Here is a 16,807-nt window from a genome sequence, read left to right on the forward strand (position 1 = left end):
GGGGCCTTGGTTCGGGCGCTGGTGATCCCCCCACTATTAAGGACCTTCTGCTGCTCCTGTTACAATGTCACTGTGCTGGTGTTTACCTTGGGAGTTACTTCCACAAACTGCATGGAAAGAGGGAGAAAATCCTGACTGGGTTGCAAATTTTGTTGTGGGTCAGCTCAAATAGAATTGGTGTCTTGAATCACTTTCAAACCACAGGGATAAAAAATGCCATTCAAATTACTTATGTGCATGCGGGCATTGCCAGTTTATATTTAGAAGAATATGACTTAAAAGATAGCTGAAAGTTTATCATTAGTAACACATCAGTGTACATACACAAAGTACTTTTAAAAAAATTCCTTGTAACTTGGCCAAATCAAATTGAATTTTCATCAGACAACCAAAAGGTGCACATGTAACCTATGGCCAAGTTTTCAAGTGCTCAGCAACAAGCAGCTTTCATTGTCCTCAATGGGCACTGCTGGCTGTTGACCAGTTTTGAAAATCTGACCCTACCTAAGGACAATGGGTAACATTTTCAAACCTGTCTAAAGCTTAGGAGTTGAAGTCCCATTTCCAGAAGGGACTTAGGCACTAGGGTGCCTAAGCCTTACTGAAACATCTATGGAACTTAGGCTCCAAAATGCCAAAGTCATGTTTGAAAATGGAACTTCAGCTCCTAAGTCATTTAGGCACTTAAAGAAATTTACCCCCCTCTCTAAGTCAGATTGCAAGTTTGTACACCACTAATGCATGAGAGCTGTTAAAAAATTGCAAAAAATTGTTTGTTCACTTGCTTTGTATTTGAAAACAGCAAGACTGATTTTGCTCAAACTTTAGTGCTTATCTACCTCGATAGCTATTCTGCAATAGCTATTCCTGATTAACTCCGTGCGTGGATGCTCTTATTCTGGAGTAAGAGTGCAGAATAAGGTCTTGTCTACACTACTGCAGTAAGTTGACCCAAGTTATGCTACTCCAGTTACGTGAATAATGTAACTGGAGTCGATGTAGCTTAGGTCAACTTACTGCAGTGTCTACACCGTGCTGCGTTGATGGAAGACGCTCTCCCGTCAACTTACCTTACTCTTCTCTTTCTGGTGGAGTACTGGAGTTGACTACAGAGCGCTCTGCCATCAATTTAGCGGGTCTTCACTAGACCTGCTAAATCGACACCCTTGCAGCCGCGCCGATCTATGGGTAAGTGTAGAACATGGCCTAAGAGTGTGAACACATGGAGTTACTCGGGAACAGTTAATCCTCTTTAAATTCACACACTAATTTATTCCAGATTAATTTTTAAGAGTAGACAAGCCTTCAGAGAAATATTTTTTCCTTAGGTAGAGACTAAACAGAGAAAAGTCAGTCTGAATGGTGAAAATTTGAGAAAATCAGAATCAATTGAACAAAGCACTTTAGTATGGAAGTGGTGACCTCAGCTGTAAGTAATTTTCAAGCCTAATTAGCCTGAGCAGAACCATGAGCTTGTTGAAAATCCAACTAGAAGAAATTCTGTGTAGGTTAAGAATTACGAAACTTGCAGTATAACAGATGTGCAGGATGAAAGTAAGAAGACACATTGCAAACTGTACTTTGTGAATTCTGGTTTCCCTTTTTTACCCTAGAAATTGTTGACGGCAATGTGAAAATGACCCTGGGTATGATATGGACCATCATCCTTCGCTTTGCTATTCAGGACATTTCAGTAGAAGGTAAGAATATACCCCTGGCTATCTTAAAATAGTTAGGGCAAAGCACGTCAATTTGAGTTGACGTTAAAATTAAGTAAAAAATCTATTTTTGTCAGATCGCTGGATCACTGTGTAGTGGTGCAACATCCGATTTATAAGATTGTTTGTCTGCCTGAGCTTGCTGATCTGCTAGCTTCCATATGCAACCCAGGCCTGGTCTACATTACAGTGTTAGGTCGAATTCTGCTGTTTCCACACATCAAGCCATAGCTTAATCTTTGCCTCTTCACTGTACGCTTTCGCCATCTCTCTGAACTTCCTGCTTTCTGGAGCAAGCATCCTGTATCTGTCCACTTCTCCACCTCTTTGCAAATCTGATCTGAGTACATATGTTTTTTTCCTTCTCTGTACCTCTTAATTTCTTCTACTGCTTTAGTGTTTTTTTGTTTTGTTTTACTGTCCCTAGGTAATTGTATTCAACTCTGGAAGGTGTCTTGCAGTTTGTATGAAGGACATTTTCACGTGTTGGCTGTACTGTATTGTTGGTCAAATGCCTCTCTACTTAAATCAGTTTTAAATTGTGAAAAGTGTCACTGACAATTCTAGAAACTAATCTCTAGTTTCCACAGAAAGGATGTAATGTATAAGCAGTGGTAGTGCAAGCTTCCCACACTGCCCTGCCGGGAGTGTCATGATAGACCTGGAGGAACCACCTCTAGTGTTGAGATGAAGATCAGTCTCCAGGGTCTATTTAGTCCTTGATTTATGTGTTGAGACTGCCAACAAGGGGGCCAGTTGTGGTGGTGGTGGTAATTTTGTGACGTTGACAGCTAACCCCGGGGAAATGAACTGAGACCATCAACATCTATTGCACAGTCCTCCTCCCCCCAAGCAGATGGTAACAAGTTCCAGCTTGTGAATGTTATTTAAAATAATAGGGAGTAGTCTACCTGAGCTCCTTTTCATTCTTTCTTTTTCTCTCTGATGTCCTTTACAGAGACTTCAGCCAAAGAAGGTCTGCTGCTGTGGTGTCAAAGGAAAACTGCTCCTTACAGAAATGTGAACATTCAGAACTTCCATCTTAGGTAAGATCACGTTATTTCAAGGGATAAAATACAAGTGTTTTGCATCAGATTCTGCTCCCAGTTGTGTACATGTAACTAAGAGCATTATTTGGCCCTTAATGTTTAAACTGGTATATACTGGCTCATTCAATGTATGGGGAAAAAAGTTTTTACCGGCAGAACCCTGGCGTAAGTTCAAGTTTATATTCAAAGTATAGATTATGCTATCTTCAGTTCTTGGTTTACAGAGTATGTTCCAGACTATTTTATTATTGCATGTATCTTTGGTTAGGGAAAATGTTCTCTTAAAATAATAGATGCTTATATTGATTGAATTTAACTTTTTGGATGACAGAAGTTTTTATGTGTAACACTTGTATTGAATCTTTATCTGGGAATTGTCTTTGCTTGTACATTTTGAAGTCAGGCTAACGGAACCTCTAAAAGCTTTTAGTATTACAAACGTCTTGTGTAGTATCCAATCCTACAAATTGCTGTACACAAGTTGATCCTTGTGCCCATGCAGAGTCCAATTGGTCCACCAGAATGGAGTATCTTGTAGGATCAGGGCCTATGTCTGTAAATTAGTTTTGACATGATCCCTAAATGGATGTAAGTGATGGCTCCATTATTGTCTCCAGGATCATTGTTATAAGGTCTGATCCTGAGAAGTACTGAGCATCTGAAACTTCCACTGAGGACAGGGGGAAGTGCAGGTGCTCAGCAACATTCAGAATGAGACCCATAATACATAGAAAGTGTTTAAATAAATTAAGCTTTTTTTTCTGCTGCTACTATATGTTCCGTTGAGAAAAGCCCAGTTGTGGTGTTATAGTTGCATGATATAAGTGACATTGAAAAAGACTCTTGGACAAGCATGTTCTGTTAGCCGAATCTTCAGGGGTTCATTTGGCCCTTGATATGCGTGTGACCATAAATATATTGGAGGGTTATGCACATGCATTGAAAGCAGAACCTGTATCCTTTTGTGTCCTGGAGCATCACAGAAGCTAACCAGTTTCTACTCAGGACGCATTTTACATAACATACACTGTGTAAAGACCCCTGTAGGGCGATCAGGAATATATGGATTATAGAAGAGTGAGTACTCACTCTTCTAACAGAACCACACGGTGAGGGTGGACCCATGAGATTTAGTTATCTGGATGCAACATGGGCCTTCATGCATATAGCAAAACATTAAGTGAGGGTCAAACTGTCCAATGTAATGATTGTATTAACTTATTTTTCCATTTTATTTTCTATTGTTTGTTGTAAAGCTGGAAAGACGGCCTTGCACTCTGTGCACTTATCCACAGACACCGACCTGATCTTATTGACTACTCCAAGCTAAATAAGGTCATCAGTCTGGGTGCCACAGCATGCTGATCTGCAGTGATCTGGTTCACTTCCTATTTGCTTAGCATGTTTCCTTAAGGATGAGCTGAGAAGTGCTTACTAACTCTGACTGGTTTGCCAGGCTCCTGACAAAACTGATTCTGAGGAAGAAGGACACTCCCTCCTTTTCCTCCCCCCTTCCACCTCCCCCTGCCCCACTTCAGCAGCTAACATTACATACGCTTGGCCTGATTCTCCACTGCTTTGCATCTTGGGGACTCATTTATACCAGTGCAAAGTGGGTGTGAAATTCTAATAGAACCGAATTCCCCCCTCATGCTGGTGGTGGTGTTTACACCCACTTTGCATTGGTGTAAATGTAAGTGCAAAGCAGTAGCGCAGGGGTTCTCAACCTTTTTCTTTCTGAGCCTCCCCCCAACATGCTAGAAAAATTCCGCGGCCCACCTGTGCCACAACACCTGTTTTCCTGCATATAAAAGCCAGGGCCAGCGTTAGGGGGGTAGCAAGCAGGGCAATTGCCAGGTGCCCCATGCCACAGGAGGTCCTGCAAAGCTAATTTGCTCTGCCCTTGGGTCTGGGTAATAAATTACCTCTAGCAGGAAGTAACAAGACTTACAAATTAAAGTTCACAAAGAAAATATTAATTTCTTGTTACTTTGTTTTTAACAGAATTCCACCAATGTCCCCTACAAGCATAAACCTAATGGTGGCCTAACGTCACTAGGTTACAGAACAAGGGGAGTACGTTATTCTCACAATGGGTCTGATCGTAGCAGAACAGAGGGCGCAAATGGGGCCTGACTGTGTTGCTGTTGAAATTGGTGGCTTTACTAGTTTAGAAAGTCTTCAAAAGAAAAAACATTAAAAATCTCATCTATCGGGGTCATGAATAACTATTTTAGGGGGTGTGAGGATGAGGGGCAAGCACATGCCTCAGATTTGCCAGATTGTAACAGATGAACAGTGCTAGAAAAGAAAGAGGAATAGAGTTGTTTCATCCCAGTTTTGGGGATTTACAGTTAATTTCCTGTGCTCTAAAATGAGAATACAGCTAAAAGTCTCCTTCAGAGCAGCCAGGGAGAAGACTTCATGGGCATGTGTGCAGTGCTCCAAAAGATCCATGACATGTTTGCGGCTGGCCCGGATCAGCTGGTTTGGACTGCAGGGCTAAAAATTGCAGTGTTAGCCCCGCAACCTGAGCCCTGAGAGCCCAAGTCAATTCATCCAGGCTCTGAGACTTGGTGTAGTGGGTTCTTTATTGGAATGTAAACATACACCATCATTGTCTTAACTTGCTAGATGCTACCAAACACTTCTCATTTGTGAAAGAGTCTGTTAAGTCATAGATTGGATTCTTCATTCCCTGCTCCCCATAATAAATAGATTCTACAAAGGAATTGACTGTTATGGGAAAGCTTTGAAGAAAAAAAGAACTAAAATGAAATGATTTATAAAGCTGGTTCTGTTTTATAAGTATTAAAAAGTTATGCTGGGGCCTGTGAGGCACATAATAATAAATAGTCAATCGATTTATAATGCTAACTTAAACTCATAAAGTATTAATCTGAACACTAAGGCATTTGGAAAGTATTAATTTTGAGCTCAGTCCTACTCTTCTTACTTAGGTGAGTAAGAGGAGCAGGATTTAGCATTTCATCTTACTTTTGGTTAATGATTTTCAGCAGCAGTCTGCCCCCCTATTTGTTCTTTACACTGCTCCTAAAACAATTCTATCCCAATTACAAATCTAAACCAAAATGTCAAAATTGCCAGCCAGCACCAGCATGGTCTCCGGGTTTACGCACACACCATTTTCTGCACAAACATACCTACTAGGTAAACAGACAACCTGTTTGTGCATTTAAAGGTACTTATGCGTAACAGATGCTAACTTTCTGGAAGGCCTGCTGAAACCTTGACCACAGTGTACAAAACTTCCATAGTAAAACCATTTTATTTTTGTGTGTGCGGTGGGAAGATAGAACAGAACTCAAATGTGCCTTGATGAGACTGCCGTGTCAATCATGTGCAGAAAGATCCTAACATTGGGCTTGTTTCCTGTCCTGGCTGTGTTTGACTGGCTACTTGTTTTGGGTGTCTTAACAACTGTCTTGGTGTTTTTTCTTTTGGTATGATATCTGTTTCTCCTGCATGCCTTCTTTTCTTTTCTCATCTATGCATCTTGTGTGGACTTCTTGTAGCTGGAAGGATGGCCTTGCTCTCAGTGCCCTTATCCATAGACACAGGCCTGATCTTCTTGACTATGACAAGTTAGATGAGGTATTTCTGTAGCCGCAACAGAGATTTTTAACTACTGTGGTTTGTAGCTTTATTTTATGGTATGGGTAATGGATATCTCCCAGCATCTCAGGCTTCACTATAATTTTAAACAAATCTTCTCCCAAATCTTCAGAGTTTTAATCAATCATTGATTATACAACGAACATACCAGTGGGGGGTGTCTATCACTCATCTATAAGAAAAGTATCTCAAATTAGTCAATAGGTTTCACTTAGATTTAGTCTAGTTTTTATACGTATTTCATATCTGTAACATAGTTTTTGTACATGCCATTAACCCATGTTGTATATACATGGTTTTGCATGTACATAAATATATATATCCACAAATAAAGTTCCATAGATTTTAAATATTGGCCAAATTTTAAATGCCTTTTAATTGAAATGATGCAGCTGATATAACCTACTATATGAAATACACTTGATAGTAAAGTTAGAAAATGCAGCTATTGTGTATAATACACAAATGAGCCAAAATCTTTAGGCCAGGCAAAAGCCTTCATAACATATAATTTTTCAAATTGAGTGATGAGTATGATATATATTTGCTCGAAAGAGGTATCACTGGGAACACTACTTACGTTTTGGAAACACATGCATAATATGCAGAAAATTAAATACTTCATACTCAGAAGATGTGTGAAGTACAGAGGTCTATGAAACTTGGAATAATCACTGTGAGTTAAACCTCACTATTTTCACTGATGTAACCAAAAAAAAAAAAAAGCCCACTTGAGACATCAGGACCCCTCCCTAGGATAGCAGTTCTATCCCAGCGCAAGACCCGGATGCTGCCTGCAAGGAACAGATCTATCTACTGGGAGAACCTGTGTCTCTTCTAAAAACAAGGTCTTCCACCAGTAGTGGCATTTTCAGAAACCAAGACCTCTCACAAAGAGTGTTTTCACCCTAATGTGAAACACTGAGGGTATGTCTCCAAAGTAAAACCTGCAGCACTGAGTCACAGAGGCTGGGTCAATTGACTTGGTCTCACAGGGCTTAGGCAGCAGGGCTAAAAATAGACATTCTTGCTTGGGCTGGAGCCAGGGCTCTGAAACCTGGTGAGGGGGAGGGTCTCAGAGCCCATGCTCCAGCCCACGTGGGCACATCTAGACTGCTATTTTTAGCCCCGCAGTCCGAGCCCCATTAACCCGAGTCAGTTGATCCAGGTTCTGAGACTTGGTGCGACCAGTTTTTCTTTGCAGTGTAGACATACCCTAAGACTCCAATATGAGATATCAAGGCAGCCTAAGGAGCATATTCCCCTGCCTAATTTGAGACACTAAGCCCAACAGTAATCATCCCCTATAATTTGAGACATTGAACATATACTTCTGATTTGGGGTTCACTTATTGTTCCCCTTCCTTTTTCTTCAAAAAACAAAAAGGAAACCATTGGCTTGATCCATCGGAGCTGTAGGTTCTCAGCACCTCTAAAAGCCATGTTATATGTACATGCACAATAAAAACAAGTCACATCCAAACCAAGATCTAAAGGTGTTACTCATTCTGAACAGTAGCTTAGATTTCAGTAGGTTCCTATGTCTGAAGCGGCTTCTCTGTGCATTTCTGAGACTAGTTGTTCTTGTTTTTCTGTGCTTGTTCATCATTATATGTGAGCTTGACCAGTAGTCAGCTTATGAGCTTGCTAGAATTCACATCTCTGTGCTATTCTGCATATATATATGTTGGATTTTCATCATAGTATATGTGTATATTGAATACATAATGTTTGTGTCCCCGCAGAACAAATTAACAATGGATACCTAATCGTATCTTATAGCTTATTAATGTTTTCTCTTGAAAAGATAGAAACACATTATATATATACACGTGCGTGTGTAGACACGCACAGACTCACTCACTCACTCTATATCAGGGGTTCTCAAACTTCATTGCATTGTGACCCCCTTCTGACAAGAAAAATTACTATATGACCCCAGGAGGGGGGACCAAAGCCTGAACCTGCCTGTGTCCCACCACCCCCGGTGGGTGGGGGCAAAGCCCGAGTCCCACCGCCCTGGGCAGGGGATCAGGGGTGGGAAAGCCATAGACCCAGGGCTTCAGCCCAAGGCAGGGGGCCTATAACCTGAGTCCCAACGCTTTGGCCCTGGGCAGTAGGATTCGGGCTTCAGCCCCAGGCCCCAGCAAGTGTAAGCCAGCCCTGGCATCCCCATTAAAATGGGGTCCTGACCCACTTTGGGGTCCCGACCCACAGTTTGAGAACTGCTGCTCTATATCTATGAGCTCAGCTTTTTGGAAAACACTAATTATGACTCATTTCCAGTCTATATCTTGGATCAGGCGGAATAATCTTCAATATACATACTGTGTATATTTCTTCTTGCTATGAGAAAAATGTCTGGTGTTTAACTGGTTGTCATTTTTGCTTTCATGCAGGATGATCCTCTAAGAAATATTAATCTGGCAATGGAAATTGCAGAAAAACATCTGGATATTCCAAAAATGCTGGATGCAGAAGGTGGGAGCTAAAATTTATTATGTACCTTGAATAAGAAGTAGGCAGTAAAATCTGTCACCTTGTACATACATTTTTTTCAAGAATGCTTATACATGAATCATCACAATGATGCCTCTTTATTATGGTTCCTTTTCAAATTATTCCTCCTTTTTTATTTCTTGTGTGCTGGAGAATTTCACACTTTTTTGTTTAGTTAAATATTATTTATTATTTGTATTGCAGTAGCACTGAGGGTCCCAATCATAGATCAGGACCCCATTGTGGTAGGAGCTATATAAACAGAACAAAAAGACAGTCTCTGCCCCAAAGAGCTTAAAATCTACCTGTAAGACAAGATGGTGCACAGATGTTAACAGTTTAAAAACACATGAACATTGTATACTGCTAAAATCAAGACTTTAAAAAGAGACCTATAGCTAATATAGTCCTTCCCAAATATACAGCTAGTAACATGTGCCACCCATGCTGGAAGCTGAAGTTGAGGAATTACTGTTTAAAAAAACAACAACAAAAAAACCTGTATTTGTATTTTTTCCAAATGATCAGTTTTAATGAGTTGTCCCATATTTGAACCCTTGAAAAAGACTCCAGAGTCTTTCTATAAATAATATGATGTTAAAGTACCTCTTGGAACTAACTAATATTCTGTAGTTTGGGCATCCATGGAGACAAAATATGAACATTTGCTACTCTAAATATATTAATTCTGATCTGGTCTCTTGCCAGTTGACTGGTCTCAAAGGGTAGAATGTTCCCAAGCACTCAGTCTTAGCCTGCCTGCTCCCATTGAAATAAATGGCAGTAGAGTTAGTACTGGGTGCTTTTGAAAACCCCACGCAAATAACTCAGTAGTTTCTAGCATTGATTTCATGCTTCAAAATTCATTCTCTCTTTGTTCCTGGAAATCTGAGTCCTGTTTTAAGCAACACCTTGTCCTTCTTACTGTAAACTAAGATGCAAGGTAATTATTTAACACATCTACCATCTCCTTATTCATAGATATGAACGTCCATTACCATTTTCCTTTTTAGTCAGCTTCCTTAAATATTGTATTCCATATCCTGCCGTTTTACACCTTAAAAGAAAAAAGACGCTTTATTAGAGTCATCATTAATATGTGAAATCATCCAAATATGTGCTGTCAGCTTTTATTTCAATTTTCAGATTCTTTTAATGTATCCTTTTCAAAAGTTCGTTCTTAACCCCTGTAAAATAAAAGAAACTGATGCTGAATTATTAAATATATTGGTTCTTATGGTATAAAATCCCACAGCTAACTTTAGAAATTTTATCTGCTTTCCCTGGTCATCTCCCCAACCCTATTCCGGCTGCGTGTGAAATGGGCATTTTTGCATTGGTGCTAATGCCATTCAAAAAGCCTCTTCACTGATAATCAATATGAAGTGCTTGGTCACTTTCTGTCTTTATCTGTTGCAGAGTGTTAAAGGGACCATCATTGTCAATGTGCCCAAACTTCAGTCATATCCTGTCATTTTAGTTATTTCCTCCCATAATGATGCAAAACCCATCAGCCTTCCAAAATAAGGGGCTGAACTCTGTTGTGATTTATGTTGGGGTTAACTGAAAATAGAATCTGGCTCAAAGACTGCAAAACTGTTAAAAATCGAAGCTTTTCTGAGTGCTAGATTTATTCTGGATCACAGTAGCACATGTATGCCTGTTTTGCAGGTTTCGGATACAGATCAATACTCTGATATGTGAGAACGTAGAGCAGGGCAGGCAGAATATAGAGACACTGTTTTAACGTGCTTCACATGCACTTCTACATCCATAACTAAGTTACTAGGCCAAACTCTACTTACATTCACACATGGTTAACTCTGGAGTAAGTCTAGTGACTTAAATGAAGTTACTCTGGATTTATGTAAGTGTAAATGAAAGCAGAATTGATCCCAGGAGGTCTGCATCTGCCAGCCTTCCCCAATAGCTCTTGAAAATTGGGTCTTGTACAAAACAGTGCAATGTGGCAATGCTATTTCTGTACATCCTAGATATTCGGATATTTTTAACATTTCAATTGAGCAATTGATAATTCCTTCATTTATTGATTCCTAAAGTCTGATCAGCATTGATATGAGTGGATGAAAGCAAGCGGAATGACCTTGGTTTGTGTTTATTTTTTTTAAATCCTTGCAGCATGTGAGGTGGAATCATCATCAGATGGAAGTATTTTGCCATTAGACTATCTGAGCAGTTAACCTTCTTCTTTCTACACAGATGTAGTAAAAACTGCCAGCCCTGATGAAAGAGCCATTATGACTTATGTTTCCTGTTACTACCATGCATTTGCGGGTGCTCAGAAGGTGAGGTTGTAAAAGATGGATCAGATCTCACCCTTCACCTTCTGTGGGGTTTTTTTTAGCAGTTTTTCTCTTCTTATCTTTCCCCCCGCTAGTTACTAGAGGAGCATCCTAGAGTTGGGCAAGACCTCATTTCCTAATTTTCTCTCTGCACTCCTGTCTCTGTATAGTCAATAGAAGTTTAGCCATTTGTTTGTTCTCCAGAAACATATTTTTCTGTCTCACTATTCTGTATCTTTACTAGTAATAGCAAGTAGGATCTCAACAGTTGGTTACTGACCTGGATAGCAGACATACTTCCCTCTATTTGAAACCTCTGTGCATTGACTTGAATCAACATTTAAAGAGCAAGATGAAAATAACAAACGCACATGGAAAAAAGAGATCCCAACAGCAGTCATATTATCTCCACCACCATGCCAGAGACCCTGGATATTATTCATGCTGTAAATGTAAAAAATATAGCAGAATCTCAGAAAATATACCCCAGTTTTGTTTTCAGGATTTTTTTAAGTGTTAGCATTTTAATGTATGTACACATGCACAGCAGCATAAGACATTTATTATATGTGATGCAGACACAAATATCATATACAGACATCTAGGTAGAAATCTGGAATTGTATCTCAGCAAATATAGGCAAAAAATAAATACTGTAGAATCTTAGATTTCAGAGTAGCCGCGTTAGTCTGTATCAGCAAAAACAACGAGGAGGCCTTGTGGCACCTTAGAGACTAACAAATTTATTTGGGCATAAGCTTTCATGGGCTAAAATCCACTTCATCAGATGCATGGAGTGGAACATACAGTAGGGAGGTATAAATACACAGCATATGAAAAGATGGGAGTTGCCTTACCAAGTGGGGGGTCAGTGCTAATGAGCCAATTCAATTAAAGTGGAAGTGGGCTATTCTCAACAGTTGACAAGAAGGGGTGGAATCAGTTTTGTAGTGCAAATGAGGCCAATGTAAACAAGGTGGCCCACTTCAAACAGTTGAGTTACAAACACCAGAGTTACAAACTGACCGGTCAATCACACACCTCATTTGGAACTGGAAGTATGCAATCAGACAGGAGAAACAAAAAAATCAAAAATCAAATATTGTACAGTACTGTGTTAAATGTAAACTACTAAAAAATAAAGGGAAATTTGAAAAAAAAAAGATTTGACGAGGTAAGGAAACTATTTCTGTGTTTGTTTCATTCCAATTAAGATGGTTAAAAGCAGAATTTTTCTTCTGCATAGTAAAGTTTCAAAGCTGTATTAAGTCACTGTTCAGTTGTAAACTTTTGAAAGAACCACCATAATGATTTGTTCAGAGTTATGACTATTTCAGAGTTACGAACATCCTCCATTCCCAAGGTGTTCGTAACCCTGAGGTTCTACTGTAAAGAGAAACTCAGAATTGGACACAGTTCAAGTGTCACTAATAGGAAAATGCTCACTCTAGGGATACTGATATATAGTATTAAATAGCTAACAGATACTTTTGCAAGCTTGAGCTACTCTTCTGTAGAGAGGTCCTTCCCAGGTTAAAACAGCTAAAATTCCGTGAGTTATGTAGCCTGTCTTTTACATATCTAAGGGCTTGTCTACACTACTGCGTGGGGGTCGATTTAAGATACGCAACTTCAGCTACCTGAATAGCGTAGCTGAAGTCGACATACTTAGATCTACTTACTGCAGTGTCTTCACTATGGTAAGTCGACAGCTGACGCTCTCCCATCGACTCCACTTGCACTCCCCGTTCTGGTGGAGTACCAGAGTTGACAGGAGAGCGCTCAGCGGTCGATTTATCGCGTCTATACTAGATGACAGATTTTAAATTGTTAAATTTGAGCCCAATCCTGCAGCCTTTACTATTGTGAGTAATCCTTATGCATGCAGGTGGTCTCACTGAAGTTAATGGGCTTATTCCTGTGAGTTACAGTGCATGAATAAGGGTGCAAGATCCAGCCTTCTGCAAAGAAAAATAATTTCACTTCATTGTCCTGCAAGACCTCAGTCTGAGTTTCAGCATATTGATTTTTTTTTCTGTCAGCACCAATAAATCTCACACACAGTTTATTCCAGCTTTGTCTCCAGAGTACAGAGCTGTGGGCCAGCACCTGCTTAGCATACAGAAATCAAGGCAGGGTAACAACCATTTTGTGTTTCTCTTTGTTCAGCCTGTTTTCTACTCCTCTATTTTTTTTTGTTTTTTTGTTCTTTCCTTTCCTTCCCCTGCTTCCTTCTGTAGATATTGTGAACACTCCCAAACCTGATGAAAGAGCTATCATGACTTATGTTTCCTGCTTCTACCATGCTTTTGCTGGAGCAGAGCAGGTATTAATCAATGGTCCCTTTGAGTTGCTGTGCTTTTTGGTTGGTTGTTTCACATTTCCATGAGATTTTTTCACCTGAATATAGATCTTTGTGGTTTTAATCAACGTTCCCAGGTATTATTTGAATGTGAATGCTTTTTTTAACTAACTTCTGATCCTGATTCAGTTAAAAGCCCTGTAGCAAATTGGATTTTTTTTTTTTTGGTTCCAAAAGGCATTACCATTGACGTCTCTATTTTGAGGGTCCTTAGTGGTTATAAAAGGCTATTTTCAGGAAAAGTAAGTTTAAAGAGACCTTGTTTTGCATATGGACCTCAGGCTGAGTAGATGCACAACTTTCCTTGCAGGAGCAGCTCTCAGGTGCACAATCAGAAAAAATATGCAACATTCAATTGACCCGATTAGAATTACCCCAGATTTACACTTGCATAGAAGAGCAGACTTTGACCAGTTGTGTACATTCTGGCGGTTATAAATGCAAATGACTTGTAGAAACTGTGTGAACTGGGCTCTTAATTTGCTTGGGTCTTCTTTTGCATGTTCCTAACAAACCTAATAGATTTCTAGTATGATTTTTTTAACCTAATACCATAACCTGAACAATAGTCTAAGTCACTTTCAAAGTAAAGATTTATTAAATGACCCTAACGTTAATGTGAAACTACCTCCTATATAATAAGGCTTTAACATTTAACAGAATGAATTCTGTGTTGATTTATATGCTATGCAGCACACTGAAGTTAGTAGAGTTTTACAGGGAGACTCACTGCAGAATTTGTCCCAATAACTCTGAGAAGGGCGAACTTACATATGAGTCATGAGCACTAACTAACAGTGATAAGAGCAATTTTTATTTTCAGCAGTCACATTCAGCTTACTTAAAGTTTGTATGTGCTTGTGAACATGATGACAGCTATGTCCTGTTTGTTTTCTGTATTTTACAGGCTGAGACTGCAGCTAACAGGATATGTAAAGTGCTTGCTGTGAATCAAGAAAATGAAAAGTTGATGGAAGACTATGAAAGGCTAGCAAGTGAGGTAAAGGCTAGCAAGTGATGATGATAAATTCAGTGCATTATTTACAATGAAAACAGAGCAAAATTAGTCACATACAGCTGACAGTCATCTTTATCAGAGGGGAAGGATGGTTCAGTGTTTGGAGCATTCGCTTAGAACTTGGAGGAGCCAGGCTCAATTCCCTGCTCCATTACAGGCTTCCTGAGTGACATCGAACAAGTCACATAGACTCTCTCAGCCTCAGTTCCTCATCTGGAAATTGAGGATAATAGCACAGGGGTGTTGTGAGGATAGACATAGTAGGAATTGTGAGGCACTCAGATATTGCAGTAATGGAGGCCATCTAAGTACCGGAGAGAGAGATCTTTGAGGGTTTATATATTATAACTGCTTGCACAAATAAGGAATCTTAAATTCACTTACTGTTTTCCATAATTCTAGTTTAAAAAAAGCTTCTTTCCCCTCAGCCAAAAATTGTAACATGATAGATAAATACAAACATATCTGTAAGTGATAAAAATAAGATGTTTAAGTATAAAGTGGTCCATAAGGATTTTATTTCAAACTGAAATATGAGGGTATAAGGTATGAGATATTTCACAGGTAGGCCAGAGAAAGGTATTTTTCAAGGTGTATCATAATGCATCCCTGCATCTGTGGAAGGGCTGAGACTCAGGAGAACAGCGTTTTCAACTCTGCCACATGCTTTGTGTGTGATCTGAGGCAAGTCCCTTAGTTCCCCATTTGGAAAAGGGGGATAATGATCCTTTGCTGGATAAATTCAATAATATTGTGAGGCTCTCAGAATCTGCAGTGAAATTACCTACCTAGAAAGAGAAACAGATTAAAACTGTGCCCTGAATTTGGAACATGAACTTTATCATATAAACCAGTAGTTCTCAAAGCTGGTCTGACGCTTGTTCAGGGAAAGCCCCTGGCGCGCCAGACCGGTTTGTTTACCTGCCGCGTCTGCAGGTTCGGCCGATCGCGGCTCCCACTGGCTGTGGTTCGTCGCTCCAAGCCAATGGGGGCTGCAGGAAGGGCGGCCAGCACGTCCCTCCGCCCACGCTGCTTCCTGCAGCCCCCATTGGCCTGGATTTTTAAAAGTAGCTGGGGATTTGGGATAACTCAGGTTTTGGGTACTCATCTTGAGATACCTTGAAGGGACCCGATTTTCAAAAAGCCAAGTGCTCAACACCTTCAGAAAATCAGGGCCCTTTAGGATGTCTCAAATTAGGCATAAATTGAGGTACCCAAAATTACTAGTCATTTTTGAAAATCTTGTGCTTAGTTGTCACTAAGTCATTGACTTTGGCAATGACACTCTTGTTAAAGAAAAGACACTGGAGTCTGTACATTCAGGATTATCGTTTCTTTTTTTTGGTTCCATTTTCCATTGCTTTGAGTTTTAATTGTTTGTGTCTGTATGTGATAGCTTTTAGAATGGATTCGTCGCACAATCCCTTGGCTGGAAGACAAAACGCCCGAGAAAACAATGCAGGCCATGCAGAAGAAGCTAGAGGACTTCCGAGACTACCGCCGCAAGCACAAGCCTCCCAAAGTCCAGGAAAAATGTCAACTGGAGATCAATTTCAATACCTTGCAGACAAAACTGAGGATCAGCAATAGGCCAGCTTTCATGCCATCAGAGGGGAAAATGGTTTCAGTGAGTAAAATACGGGTCCAGTCTCTTTTCTCCTTTCACCTGAAATGCTCAGTAATATGTGAATAGATGGGATCCAATTACTATTCCAAAACATCTTCACCCATTTCAACTTGCAACATCTAGTTCTCAAGTACCAGCAGTGCTAAATCAACAAGACTTATTTTATTCAGTACTTCATTTTAGGACCATTTCTCCCTACCCGGGGCCCTGCCTCTTTTTAAGGCTGCCTCCACTTCAGTCATTCTTCTCCCGCCATGAGAGTGAGAGACAAATCCCCCTTTTGGAACATGATCAGTACTGCTTTGTTGAAGGAGCTAAATTGTGTGATTCTGTTTGAAGCAAAGCTACCATTGATTTCATTTGGAGTTTTCTTCAATGCAGGACCTCGGAATTTGGCCCAGGATTGGCCCTGGCACAGTTTCAGTACCCTTTTCAGCCTCAGTTTGCAGTAGATTGCTTTTAATTGAACGGAGCCTTATAATCTGTGAAGACAAACAATAGTTCCTCCAAATTAACTCTCAGCTCTTGATAAGAGTTTTGGAGTCGTGAGCTTTGAGTGTTTTAGGTGTTGAATATAGCCAACAAATGTCTCTAC

At 40.0% G+C, this 16,807-nt stretch overlaps 1 protein-coding gene across 1 annotated transcript in view; it reads left to right on the top strand.

Annotated features, from left to right (window-relative positions):
- The window catches only part of ACTN2 (actinin alpha 2), an 88,543-nt gene that overhangs the window by 39,079 nt on the left and 32,657 nt on the right, over window positions 1-16,807 (top strand). The window contains exons 4-10 of the mRNA XM_007069004.4: window positions 1,614-1,700; window positions 2,677-2,764; window positions 4,024-4,102; window positions 8,803-8,884; window positions 13,446-13,531; window positions 14,475-14,567; window positions 15,982-16,212. Of these exons, the coding sequence (XP_007069066.1) occupies window positions 1,614-1,700; window positions 2,677-2,764; window positions 4,024-4,102; window positions 8,803-8,884; window positions 13,446-13,531; window positions 14,475-14,567; window positions 15,982-16,212 (746 nt within the window). The remainder of the gene's footprint in view (window positions 1-1,613; window positions 1,701-2,676; window positions 2,765-4,023; window positions 4,103-8,802; window positions 8,885-13,445; window positions 13,532-14,474; window positions 14,568-15,981; window positions 16,213-16,807) is intronic.

Source organism: Chelonia mydas, chromosome 3, assembly GCF_015237465.2.
Source record: "Chelonia mydas isolate rCheMyd1 chromosome 3, rCheMyd1.pri.v2, whole genome shotgun sequence".
Classification (NCBI taxonomy): domain Eukaryota; kingdom Metazoa; phylum Chordata; order Testudines; family Cheloniidae; genus Chelonia; species Chelonia mydas.